General features: G+C 53.1%; 1 protein-coding gene across 2 annotated transcripts; it reads left to right on the top strand.

Moving 5' to 3' along the window:
- The first annotated feature begins 742 nt into the window (after positions 1-742).
- GPI (glucose-6-phosphate isomerase) lies at positions 743-26,229 on the top strand. Of its 2 annotated transcripts, none has more exons than XM_059044374.2 (18): positions 743-1,081; positions 2,040-2,130; positions 2,444-2,512; positions 3,943-4,062; positions 9,107-9,190; positions 9,329-9,475; positions 10,279-10,350; positions 11,017-11,061; positions 12,349-12,402; positions 21,961-22,021; positions 22,445-22,488; positions 22,623-22,775; positions 23,598-23,727; positions 23,882-23,958; positions 25,138-25,266; positions 25,491-25,566; positions 25,642-25,708; positions 25,819-26,229. In XM_059044374.2, exons 1-18 carry the CDS (start codon positions 960-962, stop codon positions 25,952-25,954), a joined length of 1,677 nt encoding a protein of 558 aa, XP_058900357.1. In that variant the 5' UTR covers positions 743-959; the 3' UTR covers positions 25,955-26,229. The 2 variants fall into 2 exon arrangements, with proteins under 2 accessions (XP_058900357.1, XP_066875359.1); XM_067019258.1 differs by lacking the exon at positions 743-1,081 and adding an exon at positions 1,097-1,561.
- The last annotated feature ends 598 nt before the right edge of the window (positions 26,230-26,827 follow it).

Genomic DNA, 26,827 nt, shown 5'->3' with positions numbered 1-26,827 from the left:
TATTTTTCTTTCTCTTAATTCTTCACTCAATATATCTAGATCACCACAGCCAACTCCTCCTACCTTGACACCTTCATTCCTGGCCTGCATTATTGCTGTAGCGTCCTATCTGTTGTCCTTACTTTCATGCCTACTGAACTGTTGGTCTGATGCTTTGTAAAACACGTCCGATGATGTCCCTCCTTTGCTTAAACCTTTCAATGGCTTCCCGTCTCTCTTGGAATAAAAACCAAAGTCCTCACGATGACTTACTGCATTTCTTCCCTCTGTGACCTCATCTTCTATCACTCTCCCCTCATTCACTCCCCTCCAGCCACACTTGCCTCTCGCTGTTGCTGAAACATCTAAGCATGCTCTCCTCGGGAATTTTGCAGTTGCTCTTCCTTTGCCTGAACACTTCTCCCCCAGATAGCCAATTGGCTTGCTTCCTCACCTTCTTCTGGCTTTTGCTCAACTGTCACCTCATGAGTGAGTTTTGCCTTGACCATTCTATTCAGAATTGCAACCCCTATTCCCAGCACCCTTTCCAGCTTTCCTTATCTCAGTAGCACTTACCAGCACCTGATATGCCATATATTTTACTTGTCACCCACATAGCCGCAGGACCTGTAACATTGAAGTGTTGGAAGGATTTGGGTTAAGTGTGTGAATGAACGAACTAATGAAGCAGGCCTCTGTTCCTAAGTCACTTCCAGGCAGAGGTCGGCAGAGCAGCAGCCCAAGAGGGCGCCGGTGGCAAGGTGAGACGAGTTGAGGCCTCCGAGCCTCGGCTGCGGACCAGGTTGCCCCTCGGGCGCGGACCGCAGAGAGGAGGGCGGGGGCGGGGACGGGGCGGAGCGGAGCGGGGGCCTGCGCCATAAAGCTCGCTGCGCTCGCCGGTCCTCCGCCTGCCGCGCGCGCCACCCGCCTAGCTTCCTCCTCCGTTCTTGTCCCAGTCCGTGTTCTCTGCCGCTCTCGCCATGGCCGCGCTCACCCAGAACCCGCAGTTCAAGAAGCTGCAGGCATGGTACCACGAGCACGGCTCTGACCTCAACTTGCGCCGCCTCTTCGAAGGAGACAAGGACCGCTTTAACCACTTCAGGTGCGCGCGCGGGGCCAGGGGTGGGGCGCGGACGTGCCGGACCCGGATGCGGCGCGCGGGGTCCGGCTGTGCAGGGCCTGGGCCAGGAGGGCTGGGCGGCGGTCCCCAGGGACCCCGGCTACGGATCTGGGCGCAGGCCCAGACCGCGCTTCGTCCTTGACGCCTCCTTGAAGCAGGTTTCCGGGTGCTCGCCAGAGCTCTCGGGGCCCCGGCAGCTTCGTCATGAGGATTGGGCCTCTCTGCCGCTTCCCCTCCACGGGGACATTTCTCTCCCCACCCCCTCCACCAGTCCCTGCCACCTGAAGCAGCCCATCCTTCAGCGGTTGTGAGCAAGGGCCCTCGCCGACGCAGCAGGCTCAGAAGGGCTGCCCCCTTCCACTCGGTCCTGGCCGAGAGTGTGCTCAGGACCTTCTGCGGGGTGCGGTCAGGGTTGGATCGGCCCGGGGGATTTGCGGGGAGCCGCGATGGAAGGGTGGAGAGGTGGGACCGTGTTTCCTGCCCAGGAGCCTAGGTCCGGAGACCCGTGAACGACCAGGAAAGGAGAAAATCTTGGGGGTCGGGAATGGTCACTGGCGCAGGGGTTCGGGAGGGGAGACCTGTGGCTCCAGACTGGAAGTCCCTGTCATCTGGGTTCTTCCCTGAGTAAGTTGAGTCGCAGAGTGGAAGCTCTGGGAGGGAATTGTCACTCCCTGGCCTAGGCAGGGGCAGAGCAGCCAGCTCTGTCTTCCCATCCCCCAGCTCAGTTTTAGCTGAGGAAGGGCTCCTCACCAGGGGTCTGCATCTTGCCCTCTGCTGCTGCTGCAGGTCAGCTTGGGGGGCGGACAGGTGACAGACGACACCACTGTGCTGGCCAGCTAAGGCTTGTTTGGATTTGGCACAGGGAGGATATTTTTTTTGGAAGCATCTGGTCAGGGATCAGGCTGGGGTGTGGTCAGCCGCTTCTGCCATCTTTTTGCAGCTTGAACCTCAACACCAACCATGGGCATATTCTGTTGGATTACTCCAAGAACCTTGTGACGGAGGCTGTGATGCAGATGCTGGTGGACCTGGTAATGTTCTGCTTGGGGAGGCTTGACCCGTGACCCAAGGTGTTGTGGACGAGCTGGGCTACTGGTGTCCTCAGGTCCTTGAGTATCTTTACTTCCCCCTCTTAGTGGATCTCAGTAGTTGCCCCTGTGCCCCTGCCCCTGGCTCAGGTTCTGACCGGCATCCCAGGGGACTCAGTGCCTGATGTCTGAGCAGACCCTTTCCAGGCAGTGGGGGAGGGCACCACTGGGGGCTGCACCAAGCCTTGTGCTTGGAGCCTTGGACTCCTGGTGGCCAACGTGGGTGGGACCAGGCCTCAGTGTATTCTCTTCTCAGGCCAAGTCCAGGGGTGTGGAGGCTGCCCGGGAATGCATGTTCAATGGTGAGAAGATCAACTTCACCGAGGTGAGCAGGCAGACTCTGTATACCCTCCATAGTCTCTTTCTTCCCTTTGGGGTTTGTCTGACTGTTAGCAGCATCACCCTGTGTCCGTACCCCTCCTCTTAGGCAATGCTTTTGCTTAACCAGGGGCCTGAAGGCCTATTTCCTCAAGCAAGTTGCGCAGCCATGGGGTGTCTTCCCCAAGACTGCAGTCTAGGTCTGGTGAGCGTGGAATGGCTCCCGGTGTCTGCCTGGGGACAGCACCTCTCAAGGCTGCAGGGAGAGGGCTTCTCAAGGCATGCTCAGAGAAGTTAACTCTGATCCTTGCTACAAGTTTTGTTAGTGAAGAGAAGACTCATGTCAAAATCAGCCTCCAGTGGGAGGAGTCAACAGGAAGCTGTGGCAAGGCCAGGCCTTGGCCACCCTGTGCCTGAATCGCTGTGGAACCCTGTAGGCATAAGAATCACTGAGCACTCAGGGTGTCATCCTCATGATGTTATTATCCTCGTTTTACACATGAGGCACCTGTAACTCAGAGGTCAAGTCACTTATCCAGTGTCATTCTGTAAGTGGCAGAGCCACTATTCAAACACCCCTGTCTTTCACTGCTGGGCTAGGCTGAGAGACTGCAATCAAGGAGGGCTTCCTGGAGTGGTGCATTTGTCTACAGAATGTGGCACAGGAGTGAGGTTGGGCGGGGTGAAGGCAGTGTGGCATGAAGCCCTCCACCTTAGTGAGCCTCTCCCTGCATTGGAGTCCTGAGATCATCCCTTCCTGTTCCCCTGGAGTCTCAGATCTGTTTCTTTCAAGGACTCCTCTGCTGCCTCCAGCTTGATGGGACTGTTGCTCTCACTTGATAAGGCCAGCTGCCTGGAGACTATCACAGACTTAGGGTCTGGTTTGGTTTCCAGTAGTGGGTGTGATGGGATGCTTGGTGAGGGAAGCTTGAGTTGCCTGTTTTGCTCCACTTCCAAAGGGCCAGGGACACTTTTCAAAAGGTGCCAGCAAACACCGTGTACTTTCACCAGGAAGATGCGACTGGGCTTCATGAGCCTTGGTCCTCTGTAGCCATTCATTGCTTGTCTCTGACCTGTGTTGTCACCAGTCTGCCTTTGCTCACTCTGTTCGGCTTTCCTTGACTTTTCACGCCCTGAACATCTGTGGGTCGTTGGGGCCTGTCCCAGGCCTGTGCCGGTCTCCCTCCCCTTGCGACTGTCTGTAGCACATAAGGGAGCGGCATGTGCCTTGCCTTCCCTCTAGGACCTGGAGTGGCCCCGATTTCCATAGCACACAGTGAGTTTTGAGTATGAGACCATGGTCCTAGCAGACCTTAGGGCCTGCGTGTCCAGTGGATAAAGGGCTGAGCTGACTCTTGGGGCCACACTGCATCATGCCCAGCTGGGAGTGTGGCTGCCCTGCGATGGAGGCCTTCACACGCGGACTCTCGCCCCCAGGATCGGGCAGTGCTGCATGTGGCCCTTCGGAACCGGTCAAACACACCCATTTTGGTGGATGGCAAGGATGTGATGCCAGAGGTCAACAAGGTCCTGGAGAAGATGAAGTCTTTCTGCCAGGTATGCAGCTGCTGGGCTGGACTTCCCCTGGGCCGTGTGTGTGCTTGTATTTGGGAATCTGGGGATCCTGACGGGCCGCCCTTCCACACTCCTTGGAGAGGACCCCAGCCCTCAGTGCAGCCTGAGGTGGCAGTGGTCTCTGTGACAGCTAGCCATGGAGGCTCTGCTAAGGCAGGAATTTCCCTGACCCTGTTCTCAGGGAACCCACCACTGGCAGCAGTAGAGCAGCCTCCTTCCTGAGCTCTAACACCTGTGGGCTCACGGTGACAATCTGGCCAGGACAGAGTTCTGAAAAGAAAAGTGAGGCCCCTGAGGGATGGGATAGCCGTGGAGAGACTTGCTTTTTCTAACCTCTTTTTAGTCATGTGCCCTTATCGCCTAGTCGAGAACTAGACGAGATTTAAAGTGGAAAATTTTCTTGACCACACCCCAGCCAACTCTCCAGAGGCAGCTTTTATAATGCTTACTGTTAAATCTTCCAAAAGTTTCCTGTGCATGTACTAGCATGTCTGTCGTCTCTTCTTTGAAACACATACAGGCACACTTGTACACACACATGCAGCTTGTCCCTGTGTCAGCGTTAATGCACGCAACTGTGCTTCCTTTTCCTGTGTGGGGGTGTAGGGGTTGCCTCAGAGACCAGCAAGAGATTTCCCCACATCACCTGCCATTGCCTCAGTGTCTACCCCACGGTGATTCTGCAGGAGTTGGTGGATGTCCTCAAGCCTGGAGTACAAGGGTGATGTCTGTGGGCTGGACGGTTTGTGTGGGTGTGTGCATGTCTGTACGTGTGGGTTATGCATGTCTGTACGTGTGCTCTGGGAGTGGTAATCTAGGCTCTAGTCAGCTGGTCCCTGAGAGCAGTGTCCCCCACAAGTGGCTGGTCATCTTCAGACCTGAAACGGCAGGAGGTGATCTGGGCATCCAACCTAGAGGCTAGGCAGGCAAGTGAGTGGGACTTTGCAGGCTGAGGAAGGCTTGGGATCCTGATGAGAATCTGGATTCCAGAATGTCCCTTAAGAGTAGTTGGTGCTTGTGATGGGCTTTGGATGGGATGTAAGCTTGGGCATTTCCAGACATCTGCTGTGAGTGGCAGAACTGATGTTTCTCGGAAGCGTGGTGCTCTGTTCGGTCAGCCCTTGTGTGCTCGGGCATGCCATGTGGAGAGTCTGTGGCACTGGTGGTCTGGGAAGCTGTTTCCAGGAAAGCCCTCCCTTATAGCTGCCTGCTAGATACCTGACTCAGACTGATGGCCTATTTATAGTTCAAAACAGCTGCTGAATAGCAGCAATTCCGTGGTAAGGAACACTCCCCATGGCTGTGCTCTCAGAAGTTCACCAAGATTGGGTGAGGATGTTCACCATGACCTCGATTGTCATGGCAAAAACCGAAAACAGCCTGACCTCGTTTATCAGAGGACTGACCAGTAAAGTCAGTGTATGTTCATAAACCATTGTCCTGGGCACCGTTAGGAATTAGGGAGCTACAGTTGCATTGACCTGCTATGCTGTTCAGGATATACTGTGAAGTTGAAAAAGGAAGTTGCAGAACTGGTGTGTTTTTGTAAGAACCCCTGTCTGGTTAAATAAAGGGTATATGTAGTAATAGTAAAGATACACAAGTTTTCCCTCTAGGATGCTTTATTATAACAAAACTCATGGTGAGATTGTTGAAAAGCTGAGTAACTTATTTTCTTTCTGTATTAATGGAAAATTGCTTATGGCAGGTGATTACTTTATTATCTAAAAGAAATAAAGTTACTGGGTTTTACTGGTTTGGGGAAAGCCATGTATACTAGTTTCCTATCGGTGCGTAACAGATAACTCCAGAATTGAGCAGCTGAAAACAGCAGTCAGCGTTTCTGTTGACTGGTTCTGGCTCAGGTCTCATAAGGTTGTAGTCAAGATGTTGGCCCAAGGTTACATTCATCTGAAGTCTGGATGGAGGATCTGCACTCAAGATGGCTAGCAATTAGTGCTGACATTTGGGAGGCTTTAGTGCCTCACCTTGTGGACCTCTCTACGGGTTGAATGTCCTCATGACAAGGTAGCTGATTTTTCCCAGAGTGACTGATCCAAGAGAGAGCAAGGCAGAGTGCCTCAACATCTTTTAATACCTTGAGGTAGCATCAGAAGTTACTCTTTCATTTCTGTAACACCTTGCTGGTCGTACAGGTCAACTCTGATCAAAGTGGGAAGGGACTACACAAGGACATGAATGCAGTGCCAGGAGGTGAGGATAGCTGGGAACCATCTCAGAATTCGGTTATCATAGTCTGCCTTCTGGCTCCATTCATCATGTTCCTTCCGCATGCAAAATACCCTGTTCTCTTTCTCTTAAGGCCATGTGCCATTACCATATCAGCTAGAAGTGAAGAACCTCATAATCTAAATTAGGTACAGATATATCTGTAGTTTCATTAATACAACTTAAATACAGTTCCTTTTGATCTGAAGATATGTGAATTAAGTAGACAAGTTATTTATCCCCTACACACCTAACATAAAATGGTGAGATAGGCATAGGATAACTGTTATAGGATAATTCCTTTTCAAAAAGGAAGGAAAGTAGAAGGCACACGGGAAACATTGGTCCAAAGCAGTTCTTAAATTGAGCAGGACACGTGTTGGCAATTGCTTGGTTAGGACTCAAGGCCTAGGAATTGTTCCTCAAGGCTTTTGGCTTTGCCCTTAGTCATCCTTTTTACATGAAAGGTAGTCTGTGTTTGTAATTGCCTAGTTTTTTCAGCCTTCCTACTGCCTATAGAAATGTGGGTTTTTAAAGATCTCTTTTCTGGGACTTCCCTGGCAGTTGAGTGGTTAAGACTCTGCACTTCCAATGCAGGAGCGCGCAGGTTCGATCCCTGGTTGGGGAACTAAGATCACACATATACACGCCATGGCCTAAAACATAAAAATTATTAAAGATCTCTTTTCCTTTTTAATTTTTATTATTATTATTATTTTGGCCATATGCTGCATGGCATGTGGGATCTTAGTTCCCAGACCAGGGATCAAACCTGCGCCCTCCGGCATTGGAAGTGTGACTCTTAACCAATGGACCACCAGGGAAGTCCCAAAGATCTCTTTCCCTTTTGTAATATCTCTGTCACTTTCAGTTCAAGCTGGTAGTGTTTCTGACAATTCAGTTATCTTAAAAACTTTGTGGGTCTCCTGTGAAGCTTACTGGGGGGTGGGGTTCACTCCATTCGACAAAAGCTGTACCCACAAATTTTTTCAAGATAAGTCCTTTCCTACAATTGCTTCTAAGACCACAGAGACAGTACTTTTAAGCTTTTTGGAAGCCTCACCTTTAGCCAAAATGTTCTCTGTGTTACCACCTTAGTTCTTTCTGAGGTCTTAACAAAGGATTTTACAGCTACATTCTCTGCTTTACCTTTTGAAGCTTTTCTTACAGTGCCCTGGATTTGAACTTTGCCGAAGATCCATCTCCTAATTTTAGCATCAGTTATTTTCTGGAGAGGCTGGGAATTTTCAAATCCAACAATTCCTGGCTTCTTTTTGTTTAAAAGTTCTTCATTAAGCTTATCTCTCTCCTCTTGTATTTTATTGTAAGCAGTAAGAAGCCAGGTAGTTCCTATAACACAGCCTGAAAATCTCTGTAGCTAGATCATCCAGATCATAATAGATACATCTTTTACTTTCCCCATTAATGCAGGCAACAGTGTTATTAAATTTTCTCTCTCTACATAACAAGGATTCTTTTTCCTACAATTTTCAGTAGTATATTTTTCCCATTTTTAAAAATCTATACCAGCAGCCCCCTCGAGGACTATTAAACCTCTGCTAACAGTCTCTTCCAATGCTTGTTAGGCTTTCACTAACTCTCCTCAAGGTTTTTTTAGCTTTTACCCATAGTTTTATCTTTTTATTTTTAAAAAACATTTATTTATTTATTTTGGCTTTGCCGGGTCTTAGTTGCGGCACGTGGGATCTTTTTAGTTGCGGCATGTGGGATCTTAGTTGTGGCACGTGGACTTCTTAGTTGTGGCCTGCGGACTCTTAGTTGCAGCGTGCATGTGGGATCTAGTTCACCAACCACGGATTGGACCCGGGCCCCCTGCATTGGGCACGGAGTCTTACCCATTGGACCAGGGAAGTCCCTACCCATATTTTTAGATTTTTGTTATGGTAATACTCTACTTGTGGTACCAAAGTCTGCATTAGTTATTTATCATTATATAACAGATTCCACCAAAACTTGGCTTAAAATAGCAGTAAACATTTACTATCTCACACAGTTTCTGTGGATCAGAAATTCAGGCTTAACAGGTTGGTCTTGGTTTGGGGGTCTCTCTTGAGGTTGTACTCAAGATGTCGGCCAGGGCTGTAGCTATCTGAAGGTTTGCTGGGTTCTCGAGGATTCTCTTCCAAGGCAGTTCCTATTCATGGATGGTGAGTTGGCATTGGCTGTTGGAAGAAGGCCTCTGTTCCTCACCACACTGGCTTCTTCATACAACTGAGTCTTCTCATAACATTAGTAGATGGCTTCCCCAGGAGTGAGCTATCCAAGAGAGCAAGGCAGAAGCTGCATGGTCTTTCAGGACCCAGCTTCTGAAGTCACACTCCATCATTTCTGCAATATCCTAATGGGTGCATAGTGAGCCCTGTACAGCATGGGGGACCCTATAGGGATGTGAATACTGGGAGGCAGGAATCCTTGGGGTCCATGTGGAGCTTGGCTGCATGTCTGTCATTTCTGTCCCTGGCACAGACCAGTCACAGTAGTTGACATTTCACATCTCTTGGCCTCTGTCATGTTAGGTTCTGCTGAAAGTTCGCTCCTGTTTTGGAGATTCTGACAATGTTGCTGTGAGGTGGGGATGTCACCCCACTTACTAATGATGAGAAAAAGGGTCTAGTTGGGGCTGAGTGTGGCAAGGATGTGACACTGTGTCTCAGTAGGCCTCTGATAGGGCCTGGAAGTCGGGACTGAGGTGTAAGGATACAGAAGTAATGACGCATTTGAGCAGCAGTTTAGACTCAGGGGTCTGGGCTGATTACATCTCCCCGCTCTGTGCCAGCGTGTCCGGAGTGGTGAATGGAAGGGGTACTCAGGCAAGTCCATCACGGATGTCATCAACATCGGCATCGGCGGCTCTGACCTGGTAAGGAGGGGGCTACCTTGGGATAGGGGAGGAGGGGTTCCATCCAGGGCCTTGGTTTCTCCAGAGATGGGACCTGGCCGTTCTCACCTCTCGTGGGCCCTGGAATCTTGTTTTCTGATGCTGCGTCTCCCCACACAGGGACCCCTCATGGTGACTGAAGCCCTCAAGCCATACTCTTCAGGAGGTCCCCGGGTCTGGTTTGTCTCCAACATCGATGGGACCCACATTGCCAAAACACTGGCCACCCTGAACCCTGAGTCTTCCATGTTCATCATCGCCTCCAAGGTACGGCCCTCAGACCCGGCCTGACTCCCAGCCCTGTGAGTGTTGGGGTGCAGGGTGGTGGATGCTCTGCTACTACCCTGGACGCTGGACCCTCCCAACTGCTGTGAATGAGCCATGCTCTGTGGATCGGGTGGTCAGACTGTTCCTTATCTGGCGGCAAAAACAGTTTAGCTGATGAAAGCCTGAACTGGCCCATATGAGCCTTCATCTTAGGCCCACCCACTCACTTCGCTGAATGCGCTCAGCCTGGGACCCTTCCCATCTTTGTCAGAGATCTGTCTCTAATGTCTGCTCCTTTCTGATCCCAGAGCCATGCCCAGATAATGTAAGCGTTTTGTTTTTTGTCATCTATGCCCTGTTTACTCGTATCCATGCACATTAAATATTAAGAATTCCATCTGAGTTCTGAGATACAGCCTAGTCTGGGCTGAAGGGGGCCCCAGGTGTGTCCACAGCTGCTCTTCTGGAGCATGCTCTGGCCTTTGGCCTGTGGTGGGGTGGCAGGGGCGGAGGGTGGGCTCTGGGCAGGTGGAGGTGTAGCTCTTACTAGCGTTTCCCCTTTCTCTGTCTGTGAAGTCCTAGAATCACAGGATGACGTTGCTACTTCCAGGCCCCTGCCCCAGACACAGCCACTGATCGTGGCTTTGTGGACCATGTGGGTGGAGGTGATGGGGAGTAACTCACTGACCTGCATGCACTGCTCCGTGTGGTAACTGGGCACCCGCACAGCCTCCACTGCTGAGCTCTGGCTCTAGGCCGTACCGACCCTGGCTGGGACCAACTCCTGTACTCTCTGCCTGCAGACCTTCACCACCCAGGAGACCATCACCAACGCAGAGACAGCAAAGGAGTGGTTTCTCCTGTCGGCCAAGGATGTGAGTGCTGGGTGGGCAGTGTGCGGGCTGGGAAGGACAGGGTGGGCCTGCCCGTCAGCCTGCGTGGCCACGCTTAGCCCTGTAGCCCTATTTCCCCTGAAGTTGGCAGCAGGAGGCAGCCTTTCTGGTTAAGATATTTGGCTTTGGGACTTCCCTGATGGTCCAGTGGGTAAGGCTCCGTGCTCCCAATGCATGGGGCCCCAGTTCGATCCCTGGTCAGGGAACTAGATCCCGCATGCATGCCGCAACGAAGATCCTGCGTGTTGCGACTGAGACCCCGTGCAGCCAAAATAAATAAACATTTTTTAAAAAAGATATTTGGTTTTGCCAGCCCAGACAAGCCAAATGTGGCAGACGCTGCTCTAACTGCCGAGGGCCCTTTCCTTAAGGCCACTGGCCCTATGGAATCCTCTCCGCCCCTGGCCCCTCCAGCTTTACAGGGGAGGCACCCTGGGCCTTGTGTGCCTGTGAGGTAGGCTGGGTTGCCTGGCCTCTGACCCCTCTGTCCTCTCCATCTCGACATGGGGCTCCTCCGACAGCCTCAGAACCGAGGACTGGGAGCAGTGGGTCCCCCCCCGGGGCCTTGGTTTCTCCAGAGACGGGAGGGTCACTGCCCCTGGGGGCCCCCCTGGATGGGTGTGGTGTAACTTGGCTCATCTCTTGCAGCCTTCCGCAGTCTCGAAGCACTTTGTTGCCCTGTCTACCAACACCGTAAGTGCCCTGTGAGGGTTCCCATGCTGCCTTCCTGGGAGGGCCCAGGCCAGGTCAGCGTCACGGCCCTTCCAAATATGTCAGCTGAGGTGTGTTTCACAGGTTCCGGGATCTTGGCTCAGCTGGTGGGGTAGAAGGGTTAGTTGCCTCGGAGGGATGTGAGTTGCAAACCATCCTTGCCTTTTCTGCAAGGCAGACAAACCTCTGCTGCTCCAGCAAGGGGCTTGCAGTCAGTGGGATCACATTAACCCCACCCCTCTCCTGGGCCTGGCAGGTGCCCACAACATTCCACACATGTGACCTCCCCTGGCCTCCGCCACTGGCCTCTCCCCAGATGGGATATGCTGGGTACGGGTGGGGGATGCATCCCATTTCTCACATAAGGACGTTAAGCGCCAATGAAGGGATGTGGCTTGTCACCCAGTGATTGCCTGAGTCAGTGATGCCGGGATTAGAACACGGGACTAGAACATGGTTACCCACCTGCCAGTTCCTCCCGGCCCCAGGTTGTGCAAGGTAGGGTCGGGGACGTGTCAGCGGGCAGGGCGGGGCTGTGCTGCAGCGGTCTCGAGGAAGGCAGACCTGGCTGAGCACTGGCTGTGTGGTGGGCTTTGTGCTGGGCGGTCTGAGCCGGAAGCACACCCGGGGCCTCCTGACTCCACTCCTTCCGTGTCACCCCCACCCCCACCCTTGCCTGCAGTGCTCACTTGCCTGTGGGGGGGGAGACAGGAGGACATCTTAAGGCTGGCCAACCACAGTACCACTGTCCACCTCTTGCGGGTAGAGCTCAGATTGGTCAGTGGGGCGTCTCCTGTGGGGTCTAGGCAAGGGTTGCTGACCCTGTCTGCCCAGGGGATAGAATAGGCTCGCTCATTCCCTGAAGGCTTCCTGGGGTGCGGTCACCATCCCAGTATTGGAAGAGCTGGGCAGGTGTCCGGGCTGTATGTTTCCTGGCCTGGGAGGTTGCCCCTGCCTGTGCTCTGTTTCCCAGAGGTCCCGGGGGGTCTGGTCCAGGAGGTGGTCTTGCAGAACAGTGTGTGGGCCAGGTCCTCAGGGTGAGTGTGCAGCCCCTCTCAGCAGGAGGGCTTTGTAAGCACTGGGCCACTGGTGTGCTGGACGTGAGCTGGCCTGGCATCTGGCTCTGGGGGTGGGTGGCTCCTGGTCCCGCCTGGACTCGCGAGTTGCTCCAGCGCAGCCCCGGTGGTGGCACTCTTCATGCCCCGGAGCTCCTGTTTCTGTGCCGCTAACCCAGACTTCCTTCCTTCTCTTTCCCTTTGCCCTTTTTAGGCCAAAGTGAAGGAGTTTGGAATTGACCCTCAAAACATGTTCGAGTTCTGGGATGTAAGTAAAGGCAGTTCCCTGTGGTGGGTGAATCATGTGTCCTTTGCCAAGTCAAGCCGCAGATGAGGGGCCTATAAGGTCAGGTCAACATTTATTGAGCACCTGCTGCATGCCTGGCTTTGGGAAAGGCCAGGAGGCCCTCAGAGAGGCTTGTGGGGCAGGAACAGCTTTGCTCAGTCAGGATGAGGGCTCCACTCCCACCAAGGGCGGGCTTGCAAGGCCAGGGTGACATTCCCCTGGGTGCCTGCCGGCAGCACCCACTGTGGGGTAACTGGAGCCACCCCTGTCCCCCTCGCTAAGCTGAGGTTGTGAGTTATTCTCAGTGATGACCTTTCTCTGAACCACAGCCACGATCTGTAAAGGCCAAAGGGCAGGGTGAGGCAGGAGGTGTGACTGGGCAGGCCTGGAAAGGAGCTGCAGGGGCAGCTGGAGGGTGGCAAAGAGGAGGTGCCTGAGTGGGGCCCCGCTGGACAGCTCGCAAAGCCAGCGTTGCTGAGTGGCTGAGCTACAGGCCACTCTAGTGACAGGCGGTCACACAGACTCATCTCTGCTAGAGCCACAGCTGGTGCCAAGCCGTGAGCGGGAGCTTTCCTTGCAGCTTGCCTGAGTGCAGCCATGCTGTGAGAAGGGCTCGGGTCGCAGAATGCAGGGAAGGCTTGGGGGGCAGAGATGCAGTGCAGGGTGTGGCATGGGTGCCTTGAATGCAGTGGGTGTGGCTCTAACACGTGACTTCGGCAGGTACCTAAGAGGGCATCGTCCACTTGGGGATTTTCCCAGTGGGGCTGTTTCCAGGCCTTTATACTGGAAGCTCTACTTGGTGGCAGCATCTGAAGATGTAACTTCCTTTGAAAGTTCTAAAGGCCTGGAGTCTGAGAGAGAATTATGCCCTCACGCCCTAAGGCATCTTTTGTGTGTAATGAGTTAACTTCTTTCTAGAATGGGACTAGTTATGTACCATCCTTGGAGGAATTGAGAAGAGTCACTCAAATCCTTTTCTGCATCCTGTGGCTCAGATGAGGAACCCCGGTCGAGAGAGACTGTGCAGCTTCTAACAAATATTGCATGCCTGATAAACGAGGGGAGGCACCATCCTCCTCCCCCCCGGGATCTGGAGCCTGAGCAGGTGGTGGTCAGGGAAACGTGGGGGCTCCTGCTGGCCAAGGAGCCCAGCACAGCGGGGCTGTTTCAGCCTGGCTCGCCATTGCCTGTAACCACCCAGCCTGCAGAGATGAGTTGGGGCGTGGCTTAGAGACAGACCTGGGTCTCCCAGGTAAGGCCTAGGAATGACAGTTTGGCACAAGAACATGGGGCTGGGGCCGGCTAGTGAGGCCCGAGTGGCCAGAGTGGAGGCCTCTGCGGCCAGTCCAGACATACCTGGAAGGACCTGCCTGGGTCACTAAGGATGTATACTGGTGAATTGAGAAGGTGACATCTGAGGAGCCAGGGACAGGAACAGGTGAAATTTCTGGACCCAGGGTCTCTCAGGTGAGAGAGAGGGGTCAGAGTAGATACAGGGAGGGATATTGCTTTGGCTCTGAGGTAAGATCTGAAGAGTCCAATATGGCGTAGGTGTGTGTAAGTGGTGAGGCCTGGTAAGCTGTGGTCAGTCATGGGGCAGCCTTGTGTGTCAGGATCAGGCAGAGTCAGCACACATTATTGGAGAGCTAATTTTGGCCAGTGATGTCTGAAGAAGGGCCAGGACAGGTACAGGTGATAACTGAAGAGGAGGCACCAGGACAGGTAAAGGTACAGGTGAGGTCTGTGAATTCTGGAAGAATTCAGGTATTTTTTCTATCAAGTGGAGTCTGAGGAGCCAAAATTAGGTACGTGTTCTTTTTTTTTTTTTTTTTTTTTTCCTTATTTGTTTATTTTTGGCTGCGTTGGGTCTTCGTTGCTGTGCGCAGGCTTTCTCTAGTTGCAGCGAGCGGAGACTACTCTTTGTTGTGGTGCTTGGGCTTCTCATTGCGGCTGCTTCTCTTGTTGTGGAGCACAGGCTCTGGGCACGCAGGCTTCAGTAGTTGTGGCACGCGGGCTCTGGAGCGCTGACTCAGTAGTTGTGGCGCACGGGCTTAGTTGCTCCGCAGCATGTGGGATCTTCCCGGACCAGGGCTCGAACCCGTGTCCCCTGCATTGGCAGGCGGATTCTTAACCACTGCGCCATCAGGGAAGCCCAGGTACATGTTCTTAAACCTGGATCTGTGAGTTCAGGATAGGTGTATACATTGGGATCTCTGACTGGCTCTGAATAGTGAGCATCAGGTAGTGGGTGGCTGATCACTCAAGTGAGGCATTTAGAACTCAGCATTAGGCAAACATAGGTAAGTCCCCTACGTAGGTCTCAGCATCCTGACCAGGTGTGACGGCCAGAGCTCAGGGTGTTGTAGAGGCCCCTGAGGTTCCATAATCAGCCCAAGATGTGGTCAGTGACATTGGGGTCTGGCTGGGTTGGGGTATGAGGTGCCCAGATGAGGAAGAGTTAGGAATGTACCTGGTTATAAAAGGTAAGGACTGGGGAGTTGGGACAGGTGGAGAACAGACAGGTGAACCAACCTAGGAGCCACGTCGCTAAGGTGCAGTGTGAGAGGCTTATGGTAGACAAAGGTCTAGAGACAAAGGTCTCTAGAAGTGTCAGAGGCCCAAGTCACTCAGACACTGTTTGGCACCAGTGGGCTCTCGCCAGGCTTCCCTCAGGCTGAGATGGGCAGCCAGGGATATGTCAGGTCTCTGGGAAGAGTCTGTTCAGGTTAGGTTTGTATAGTGGGGTCTGCCGGGATGGTCTGTAAAGCCACGTCCGCTTAAGGTCTCAGAAGCTGGAATCAGACAAGGTGTGTATAACTAGGTGTCTTAGGGGAGGCCTGAGGAGCCAAGATCAGGCACATCTGGACAGAAGTGTGTTGGTCAGGTAAGGACACTAAAACCAAAGGTAATCAGAGACAGAGCTGAGTCTGACAGGTGGGACTAGAAATCCACGATCAGGTCCAGGTCAGAACTGTGTCCTCAGGTGTTGTCCAAGCAGAGGTGATGCTCAGGGCCATGGTCCTGGAGATGGTCCTGGGTCGCCTGGGAAAAGACTGAAAAGCTGGAGTCGGGCAAAGAGATGGAACGCTGCATGCATCCATCCGGAAGGTTCATGAATTCTGGGTCTGTCTCAGGTACACAGAGCAAGTCTGTCAGGTAAGGTTTGAGGAGCTGAGGTGAGATACAGGTTTGTACTTTTGGTTCTTGAACAGGTAAGGTCTGAGCTGCTTAGGTCAGTCCCTAGTTTGTACTCCAGATTTGAGGAGCTGAGGTTCAGCACTGGCAGATAGAACTGAGTTTTTCAAGTGAAATCTGTAAAGCCAAAGGTGAGCCAGAAGTAGGTTGAAAAGCCATGTTTAGGTTCATTAAACTCTGTCCCACAGTTGAGGTCAGGCACAGGTAGGTAGAACAGATCTGTCAGGTGAGCCCTGAGGAGCCAGGGTTGGGTTCATCTAGAAAGACCTGGATCTCTTAGATGATCTCTGAGAATATGAAGTGAAGACAGGTGGATAGAGGTAGGTGTCTCAGGTGAGATCGTGGGAGCTGGGACTGGGCACAGGTGAGTAGATCTGCATCTCCCAGGTAAGGTCAGGATAGGTAGGTAGAACTGCATCTCTGCCTGTCTTGTAGAGATGTCTTATGAAGTTGAAGAGTTGTGGCCAGACACAGGTATGTGGAATTGAGTTTCTCAGGTAAGGTCTGTGGAGTCTGCATCTGGTACAGGTTTTATCCTTGGGTCTGTCAGGGTGAGTTAAGCATAAGTGGGTAGAGCAGGGTCTGTCAGGTAAAGTCTGTGGGGCAAGTTCAGGAAACTGGGTCTGTCCAGTGAAATCTCAAAAGTCACAGCCAAGTCCAGGTAAGAAGAACCAAATGTCTTAGATGACCTTTGGCGAGCTGAGATGAGGTACATGTAAGCAGAGCTACACCATGTGCAGTTTGAGGACCCAAGGTCATGCACAGGTAGGCAGAGCTGGCCGTCCAGCTGCAATCTCAGAAGCCAGGCTTGGTCACAAGTAGGTAGAACTGACTTGCCGCATGTGGTCTGAGGTAAGCAGAGCTGGTCCACTAGGTACAGTGTAAGGTTCCAGGTTGGTAGAATTGGTCTTCTGGGTATCGTCTGAGGAGCCAGGGTCAAGCAGAGGTAAGCAGAGCTGGTCCACTAGGTACAGCACAAGGAGCCAGGGTCATGTACAGACAGGTAGGCAGAATTGGTCCGTTGAGAATGGTCTGAGAATCCAGAGTCAAACACAGGTGGTCAGAGCTCATCTGCTAGGTGTGGTCTGAGGACCCAGGGTCAAGTACAGGTAGGTAGAGCTGGCCCACTAGGTGCAGTCTCAGGACCCAGGGTCATGTACAGGTAGGTAGAGCTGGCACACTAGGTGCAGTCTCAGGACCCAGGGTCATGTACAGGTGGGTAGAGCTGGTCCGCTACGTGTGGTCTGAGGATCCAGTGTTAAGCACAGGTAGGCAGAGCTGGTCTGTCAGGTATGGTCTGAGGGTCCAGAGTTGTGTACAGGTAGGCAGAGATGTCTGGTTAGGTATGGTCCGAGGATCCAGGGGCAAGCATAGGTAGGTAGAGTTGGTCCACTAGGTATAATCCGAGGATCCAGGGTCATGTACAGGTAGGCAGAGCTGGTCCACTAAGAATGGTCTGAGGACCCAGGGTCAAGCACAGGTAGGCAGAGCTGGTCTGTTAGGTACAGCCTAAGAAGCCAGGGTCCTGTACAGCTAGGCAGAACTGTTCTGTTGGGTATAGTCTGAGGACCCAGAGTCAAGCACAGGTAGGCAGAGCTCGGCCACTAGTTATGGTCAGAGGAGACAGAGTCACGCACAGTTAAGCAGATCTGGTCTGCTAGGCACAGTCTAAGGACCTAGGGTCATGCCAGGTGGGCAGAGGTGGTCCACCAGGTGCAATCTCAGGATCTAGGGTCAAGTATAGGTAGGCTGAACTGGTCAGCTAGATACAGCATAAGAAGCAGGGTCATGTACGTGTATACAGAGCTGGTCCACTAGCTATGGTCTGAGGATCCAAGGTCAAGCACAGGTAGGCAGAGCTAGTCTGCCAGGTATGGACCAAGGGGTCCAGGGTCATGTACAGGTAGGCAGAACTGTTCCTTTGGGTATGGTCTGAGGATCCAGGTTCAAGCACAGGTAGGCAGAACTGGTCCACTAGGTACAGCACAAGGAGCCAGGTCATGTACAGGTAGGCACAGCTGACCCCTCAGTGCAGTCTAAGGACCCAAGGTCAAGTACAGGTGGGCAGAACTGGTTTGTTGGGTATGGTCTCAGGACCCAGGGTCAAGTACAGGTAGGCAGAGCTGGCCCACTAGGTATAGTCCGAGGATCCAGGGTCATGTACCGGTAGGCAGAACTGGTCTTCCAGGTATGGTCTGAGGATCCAGAGTTGTGTACAGGTAGGAAGAGCTGGTCCACTAGCTATGGTCCCAGGATCCAGGGTCAAGCACAGGTAGGCAGAGCTGGTCCACTGAGTGTGGACTGAGGACCCAGGGTCAAGCACAGGTAGGCAGAACTATTCTGCTAGTTAGGTTCTAAGGATCCAGGGTCATGTACAGGTAGGCAGAGTTGTCTGACGAGGTGTGTTCCAAGGATCCAGGGTCAAGTACAGGTAGGCAGAGCTGGTCCACTAGATATGATCTGAGGATCCAGGGTCATGTACAGGCAGGCAGAGCTGTCTGACTAGGTGTGGTCCAAGTATCCAGGGTCAAGCACAGGTAGGCAGAGCTGGTCCACTAGATATGATCTGAGGATCCAGGGTCATGTACAGGTAGGCAGAGCTGTCTGACTAGGTGTGGTCCAAGGATCCAGGGTCATGTACAGGTAGGCAGAGCTGGTCCACTAGATATGATCTGAGGATCCAGGGTCATGTACAGGTAGGCAGAGCTGTCTGACTAGGTGTGGTCCAAGTATCCAGGGTCAAGTACAGGTAGGCAGAGCTGGTCCACTAGATATGATCTGAGGATCCAGGGTCAAGTACAGGTAGGCAGAGCTGGTCCACTAAGTATGGTCTGAGGACCCAGGGTGATGTACAGGTAGGCAGAGCTGGTCTGCCAGTATGGACTAAGGGTCCAGGGTCATGTACGGGTAGGCAGAGCTGACCCAGCAAATGTGGTCTGAGCGGCCTGGGGCAGAGGCAGGTAGGCAGAGCCTGTCTGCCAAGTACAGTCTTGAGGAAACCTGAGTTACGGTTGAACACAGGTGGGTAGACTTAGCTCTTTCGGGTGTTGGATTCAGGCAAAGGTATGTACCCTTGGTCTTTTGGTGATGCCTGAAAGACCAGGGTTAAGCCTGTGTTGGTAGAGCGGCCTCAATTCAGGCCCACGGCACTGGGGTCTTCTGCAGGTAGGCGGGACTCTGCGGGGCTCATAGCAGATACGCAGCCTCTAAGTTAGACGTGAGTAGGTGGATGTGGCTCCTCTCAAGCAAGGACTTCGGGGCCAGCTGTGTGTATGCTTGGGTCTTGCACGTGAAATCATTGGAGCATGATTCTGGCTCAGGTACATTGACCCAGGTCCTAGAAATTAGGCCTGGGGTTAATCACAAGTAGGTGGAACCACATCTCTTGGTGGGGTCTGCTGAGCACAGATACGCAGAGATGTTTGCATCTGATGAGGTCTGAGGCTCCTTCCTGGGGTGTTGGTGCCCAGGTTAAGCAGGGGCTGATAGTGTTGGATCTGTTTGTGAGATGTGAAAAGCCAAGTCAGACACAGACGGTAGACCTGGCTCTCTCATGTTAGGCCTGGGAGCTGAGATCAGGCCCATGGAAAGAGAGCTGGATCCCTTGGGAAGGTGTGAGGAGTCTGAGTGTTGGGCTCAGGGAGGTGGGCCTGGGTCTGTCAGTTGAGATGTGAGGGATCAAGGTTAGGCACAGACAGATATGTGAAGCTAGTTATAGCTAGTCATTAGCTGAGCTGTCTGGAGCCTGCCTCTGACAGGTGTATAACCCTGTGGTCTGAGGTACTGGAGTTGAACACAAGTAGGTAGAGTTAACCTCCCAGGTGAAGCCATCGCATCCATACCCAGGGCTGCTATGTGGACTTGGCTTTGTCAGTGAGTCCGTGGATCAAGGTTACATGGGCAGAGGTATAAACGTGATCTTAGGTGGGTTTTTGTCCCCCGGTTCAGGTACAAGTTGGCATCCCCGGGCTTGTTAGAGGAAATGAATGGGGCAGGATCTAGCTAGAAATACGTAATTGGTAAGGCCTGAGAAGGTGGGTCAGACACAGGTGGGACCCTCAGTGGTAGGATCAGGCAAGGTCAGGTGGGTAGAGTGGACTCTCACTGAGGGAAGGGCAGAGTCATCGCAGGTATGTGTACCTGGGTCTACCTGGGGAGGTGTGCGGAGCCCTTGGGTTCAGGTAGGAGAGGTAGAATGAGCTGAGCCATGTCAGCCACCTGTTCTTAGCACCCTGGTCAGGTGTGATGGGAAGAGCTCAGGGTGTTGAAGAGGCTTGAGGTTCGGTAACCAGTCCAAGGTGTGGTCTGTCACATAGGGAAGTGGCTGGCAGGGTCTGAATTAATCAGGTGGGGAAAGAGATTGGATTATACCTGGTTGGAGAGGGTGAGGTCTGAGGCTCTGGGGCAGGTGAGGCACAGAACGTGGAACTGACTGCAGAGCTACATCTCTAAGGTGTGGTGTGAGAGACCCACTGCAGGTGAAGGTGAGGTCTAAGGACCTGTGTCCACAGCTTGAGGTCTCAGAGGCTCAAATCAGACACTAGCTTTGCTGGGCTCTCCCAGAACAAAAGTGAAGTCTGAGAACCTGACCTCAGTCAAGGTCAGCAGCCTGGAACCTGTTGGTCTGAGTGCTGGCTGTCTGCTCAGGCCAGTTTCTGGATTTGAGTCTATTAGATGAGATCTGAGAGCCAGTGTCAGGCACGGTGTGGTCTGTGGAACTGTGACAGTCAGGTAAGGTTCCCCCAAACCCAGACCCTTTCTAGGTAAAGAACCCCATCATTCATCTTATTATCCAAGCCAGAAACATCTGGGCCACATTTGATTCTCTCATTCTTCCAATTCATCCTTTCTAATTGAACCTCCTGAATCAGTGGTCTGCATCCCTGCCGCCCCCATTCAGGGTAACATCATTCTTTGGATGACCACTCATCCAAAACCACCTAGGGGCTCCTAGGTGGTTTCCTGCTTCCATTCGCCCCTCACCCACAGACTTCTTGGTTCGCCAGCCTTGCCTCTCAGCTTCTACCCTCCAGTTCTCACTCCTTCCTTCATCTTCTAGATTGTGCTACACTTCTTCCTGCCCAGCCTGTCTCTTCAGGCTTTCAGGATAGAATTAAGCCTTAATGCCCCAAGGCATTCATTGGATGTAATGAATTAGCATCTCTCTTTTGCCTCTGGAAGGGTGCTAGCCTTGGACCAACCTTGGTAGTACTGAGAAGTTAAGTCACTCAAAGCATTTTCTGTGGGGCTTAATTCTCTCACTGTTGAGAAAGGCTGCTCTTGCTGCAGGACCTTTGCATATGCTGTTCTGGCTGCTGGAATCCTTCTCCCTCTGTGCTTCCCTGGGTAACACTTACTCATTCTTCATATCCAGGCTCAAGCACCCTCAGAGTCCTTTTATTCTTGGTTTTCTTTCTCCCAAGCACTGTATCTCATTTTCACATTTATTGGCATGATTGTTTCATTTATATCTTTCTCCCCCGTGGATTGTTTGTATTGCCTATTCTAGGAACATGGTAGGTGTTCCATAAATACTTGTTAGGAAGACGTGACTGGAGATCTGAGGATTCTGAAGGTAAAGTGGAGTCTGCAATGTGGCATGAGAAGGCACAGTGTGAATGGTAGACCTTAGTGTGTCTTGGGCTGAGGCTGAAGGTCAGTCAAGCCTAGGTATGAGCCACTGGGCCTGTCAGTGTCCCAGGAGGCAGGGCTAGGCACAGATAGGAGGTGCTGGGTCCGTCAGTACAGCCTGAGGAGTCGGGAATGGGCACAGGTAGGAGGCCCTGGGTCTCTTATTGTCAGAGTGGCAAGGCCAGGCCCAGGTATGAGACATTGGATTTATCAGAATCTGAGGAGCAGGGGCCAAGGCCAGGTAGGAGGTGCTGGGTCTTTCATTGTTCAAGGAAGTGTGCGTGGGCACAGACAGGTATGAGGCGCTGGATCTCTTAGTGTTTAAAGAGGCTGGACACAGGTACGAGTCACTGGGTCTGTCCGTGTCCTTGGAGGCACAGCCAGACACAGGTATGGGATTCTGACTTGTCAGTGTCCAAGGAGGTGGGCTAGGCGCTGGGTCTGTCGGTGTCTGAGGAGGTGTGGTCAGCCACGGTAAGGTCTTTGGTTGAGTCTCGTGGCTCTGGTCAGTCCCTCGTATAGTCTGCCCTGTTGGTCGGCCCAACAGTTGCCGGCGCCTGGCCTGCTGTCTTGCTTCGCAGAGGTGGGTTGGCCCCAGGGCCGCGGAGCTTCACCTGTAGCAGAGCATGGTTCTCAGGGGGCAAGTTCCGTGGCGGGAGGGAGGGGGGCGGGGTGTGCCAGCCCTTCCTCAGCGCCTTTTCCCGTCTCTCCTAGTGGGTGGGAGGCCGCTACTCGCTGTGGTCAGCCATCGGACTCTCCATCGCCCTGCACGTGGGTGAGTGTGCATGTTTGTGTTTCTGTCTCGGGAGACCGTGTTGCAGTCTGAAGTCGGGCTAGGGGCTCGTGTCCCTGAATACCTTCCCGTTCCCACAGGCTGCTGGCCTCTCTGCCCTCGGCTGGAACATTTCTTTCAGGTCAGGTGGGAAGGGCCGAGTTTCCTGGCGGGTTTGCAGATTGGCCTTCTCCCCGCCCCTCACGACTGCGGTCCCGCTCGCTCCTCCACGCCAGGTGGCCTTAGAGCTGCCTCTGTGCTCAGGGCTGACTCTGATTAGAGGGGCTTTCTAAAGGCCCAAGTCCTCCCAGATCCTGTTTCTTCTGGCTCCCCCTCCAGCCTTTCCCCGGTTCCAGAAGAAGCTGTGTCCACGTCCAGGAGGCACAGGGCATGACCATTTCTGTTGACGCTGCTTTTGTGTCGCAGGATTTGAGAACTTCGAGCAGCTGCTCTCAGGGGCTCACTGGATGGTAAGTGCTGAGGCTTGTGTTCTCTGCCAGACGCTGGCCGGAAGCTTGTGGCTGGTCCAGCTCCCTCCCCCTCGCCCTCACTCCTTCTCTCCTAAGAAGCTGCTCAGCCCCCACCCACGCTGTTCTCATTTCAGGACCAGCACTTCCGCACGACGCCCCTGGAGAAGAATGCCCCCGTCCTGCTGGCTCTGCTGGGAGTCTGGTACATCAACTGCTTTGGGTGTGAGACACATGCCATGCTGCCCTATGACCAGTACCTGCACCGCTTTGCTGCCTACTTCCAGCAGGTACCAGCTGCCAGGCCGGGCCTTGGGTTGGGGGGCCCGTGAGCCTGGGTGCCCAGGTTCCTGCTCCTCCAGGGACCTTTTCCTCCATTACCCTTGGGCATGTCCAAGGCCCACCTGTGTGCTCCCCATCTCCCGGAGAATCTTTGTAACCAGGATCTGTGTCATTTGAGTTTGGCTGCCATGGGAGGGGTGTGACTGGCTGTCATGGTGCCCTGGCCAGTCAGGCTCTGGCTTGGCTCAGGGCATGTGCTTCAGCCAGGTCACTTCTTTCTTGGACATCACCCGACAGGGTGGGCCACAGCCTGGGACCCCCATGGTTTGCACTGCCTTTGTTCCTCCAGAGAAGCAAGTTTACACCCAGTCTGTGGTGACTCTTTGGGCTACTCACAGCCCTCTGCCCCTGGAATCTCCACAGTCCCCCTAGAGCAGCCCCTCTTCCAGTGGATCCTGTGACGGAAGGAGGGGCTGAGGCTCCCCAAGGCCCAGAGTCTCGTTGGGGTGACGGCCGTCAAAGGCTATACAGTCTGGATTCCAGCCTGCCTCTCCATTAAGAAATCAGTTGAAGATTTTGTGACCCATTTCTGGTCTCAGGGAGGCCCTCCCTGGACCTTGGCTGGTCATGGGTCCTTCAGAGCGGTGGAAGCCAAAAAGCTTGTGAGCTGTGCCCTCCCAGGTGAGGGGACATCAAAGAATCATGCCTGACCATGTCTCAGAGGGCCAGGGCAGGGCAGGCGTGCCTGGTGCATCCCAGGCTGGTTTTGGGCATGTGCATGAAGGAGCAAGACTTGCAGATCGATGACTGGGTTTCTGGCCCCATTCCAGGGTGACATGGAGTCCAATGGGAAGTACATCACCAAGTCCGGCGCCCGTGTGGACCACCAGACGGGCCCCATTGTGTGGGGGGAGCCAGGGACCAATGGCCAGCATGCCTTCTACCAGCTCATCCACCAAGGTAGGGCCCATCTGGCCTGGGCAGGAGTGCTGCCGGGGACGGGGAGGGCACGCCAGCAGAGACTCCTCCGTGCGGTCAGCATTCTCCTGTAGGCCACATGGGTGGTTCCCATGGGTGGGGATAGGCGCCCGGGTGACCACAGTGCCCTTCGCAGGTACCAAGATGATACCCTGTGACTTCCTCATCCCTGTTCAGACGCAGCACCCGATAAGGAAGGGTTTGCATCACAAGGTAAGAGCCCTCATCCTGGTCCTCTTCATGCTGTCTTAGGCTCACATTACACCCAGACCTCTTAAGACTGAGGCATTAGTCAGCAGTACTAGTTTTCTGTTCCTGCCACCACAAACTCAGTGGCTTAAAGACAACACCCATTTATTATCGTGGTTTCTTTGGGTCCCAAGCCCGTCACGCTCTCCTGGGTCTCTGCTCAGGTTCTCACAGGCTGAAGTCAAGGTGTCGGCAGGACCGTGTTCCCTCTGGAGACTTCGGGGGGGAGATCCTTTTCCTCATTCATTCAGATTGTTGGCAGAATCCATTTCTACATGGTTGTAGGACCAAGACCTGGTTTCTTTGCTGGCAGCTGGGGGTCGTTCTCAGCTTCTAGAAACCCCCTTGACTCTTGGTCTCAGAACCAGCAAGGCTGGGTTGAGTCCATCTGAAGCTTCCGATTCTCTCCTGCATCTCCTTCTGTTGCATCTCCGTAGCTGACTCACTTGCCGTCCTCTTCTGTTATTTTTAAGGGCTATGTGATTACATTGGGCCCACCTGGATAAGCTCCCTATCTTAAGGTCTGTAACCTTAGCTCTGTCTGCAAAATCCCTTTTTGCCTTGCGATCTAATATACACAGGCGTTAACAGCAGGGGGCAAAGGTCAGGCAGCCAAGATCGTGCCTACCACAGCAGCAAAGGGGAAAACCACCCAACTCCTGACCTGACAGAAGTCCTTGAAGAGGACTGATCCTGCCTTATCTTGGGTGTGCGGAGTAGCATGGGTTACTGTGGGCACAAGCTCTGGACTCAGGAGTCCTGGGTTCGCATTCTAATTCTCCCCCTCTGTCCTTCTGGGATTCAGTGCTGTTGACTTGAGGAGACTGAGGCTCAACTGGAAAAGAGATGACACCTCTTCCCCCTCAGGATCTTAAAAAATAGATGTTGGTAAAGTTCTTAACAGGGCCCTCGGCAAGTAGTACATAGTCCTTGAAGGGTAGTTAATCATCGTTACCTGCTTTCCAGTGTCAACAGATGTGCTCTGTTGTCCTCCCTCTGCTCCAAGTAAGCTCCAGAGTCGGGGCAAGCGGCCTGATCCCGACTGCTGAGACTAACCCTGACTGGGCAGCGCCAGGCAGTCTTGTCCATCTGCCTGAAGCTCAGACAGCGCTTCAAACTGGTACTCGATGTCTCTCTCGTCAGATCCTCCTGGCTAACTTCTTGGCCCAGACTGAGGCCCTGATGCGGGGGAAGTCGACAGAGGAGGCCCGGAAGGAGCTACAGGCTGCAGGGAAGAGCCCGAAGGATTCTGAGAAGCTGTTGCCCCACAAGGTCAGCACTTCTCCTGAAGTGGGCTTTGTGTGGCATCCTGGAACTGCAAGGATAAAGTTGTGTGGCCAGGGCAGGGGCTCGTGGAGTGCCTTGCCTGTCTTGCACAGTAGGAGGGACTGTCCTCACAGAGCTGCCCATCCCAGCCTCTGGGGCGGCATGTGCTTCCCTTATGAGGAGTTAGGAATCACGACTAACTGGGCGACATTTCTGGGTGTTTTCTGAAGGTCTTTGAAGGAAATCGCCCAACCAACTCCATTGTGTTCACTAAACTCACGCCATTCATTCTTGGAGCCTTGATTGGTAAGTGAGTGGGGAAGTCCCAGCTTCGGGTAGGTCGGACTGGGCTGGTAGAGCCCTAACGTGCTCCCTCCACAGCCATGTACGAGCACAAGATCTTCGTTCAGGGCATCATCTGGGACATCAACAGCTTTGACCAGTGGGGGTAAGTTGCTGGCTAAAGGGGAGGGTGGGGAATGCCTGTGAGTTGGCTGGTGGATTTCACTAGCAATGTTGGAAGCCTCCTCATACCATTCTTTCTCCTCGCCCTGGCAGAGTGGAGCTGGGAAAGCAGCTGGCTAAGAAGATTGAACCTGAGCTTGATGGCAGCAGCCCAGTGACTTCTCACGATTCTTCCACCAATGGGCTGATCAACTTCATCAAGCAGGAGCGTGAGGCCAGAAGCCAATAAACTCGTGCCCGGCAGCAGTCCCTGTTGTGACTGGTCCTTCTTGTCCCTCCTGCCCAGAGTCTGCACTGCATGGTCCTGCCCAGAGCACCCTCTGGTTTCGGGCTTGGACCACAAGCCCTTTGGGGGAAGCTGGTCTGGAAGTGCCAGCCTCACCCTCTCCATGTCCAGGCCCCCTCTGTCTTACAGTTGGCTGAAGTGTTTCAGTGCAGCTGATTTTTCTGACCTATGTTCATTGTTCATATACCAGGTAGAAAATAAAGATGCCACAAAGGAAATTGTAGGCTTAGCCTCTTCTTTGTCCTGAGATGGATGGGGCTCTCTGCGGGAGTTAGATACTCCTCCAGTAGGAGGAGTATTTGCCTTGACTGAGGCTTTGCTGTAATTGGTGAGCAGATCCAGAACGGAGGACAGGACGGTCCCTTGAGAAGAGGGTGGGTGGAGGGGGCATAATCCAGGTCACGAGGGCAGCTTGGCCTCTGTAATCGAATCTTTTCTACATCTTCTTAACACTCCTCACCCCTGTGGCTTTGGAGGGATTGTATATTTCTGTTCACTGGATAGTTTTTAAAGCCACATTGAGATTTTGTCTGTTTTGGGTGAATTCCTGGCCCAGATCAAGGGTGACCACTAACTTCTGGCCGAATGCTTGGGTAATTCTTTCCTTTTATAAGATAGACAGTTGAAAAAAAGGATTTTTGAAGAAACTATCCTTTTATCTTCTATTTAAGGTACTTCTATTCAAGATACTAAATAATATTTCTGGCCAATTTAGCAGAAAAGGAGTTTTATTTAAAGAGTTGGTGGGCAGACTAGAGGCCGAGCTTTCCAGACCTACACCCTAGACCATGACACAGAGTGATCTGGACTGGGAAA

This window comes from Kogia breviceps, chromosome 18, assembly GCF_026419965.1.
Source record: "Kogia breviceps isolate mKogBre1 chromosome 18, mKogBre1 haplotype 1, whole genome shotgun sequence".
Taxonomy (NCBI): domain Eukaryota; kingdom Metazoa; phylum Chordata; class Mammalia; order Artiodactyla; family Physeteridae; genus Kogia; species Kogia breviceps.
Note: the sequence above shows the minus strand (reverse complement) of the source record. Positions and strands in the feature narration are given on the sequence as shown.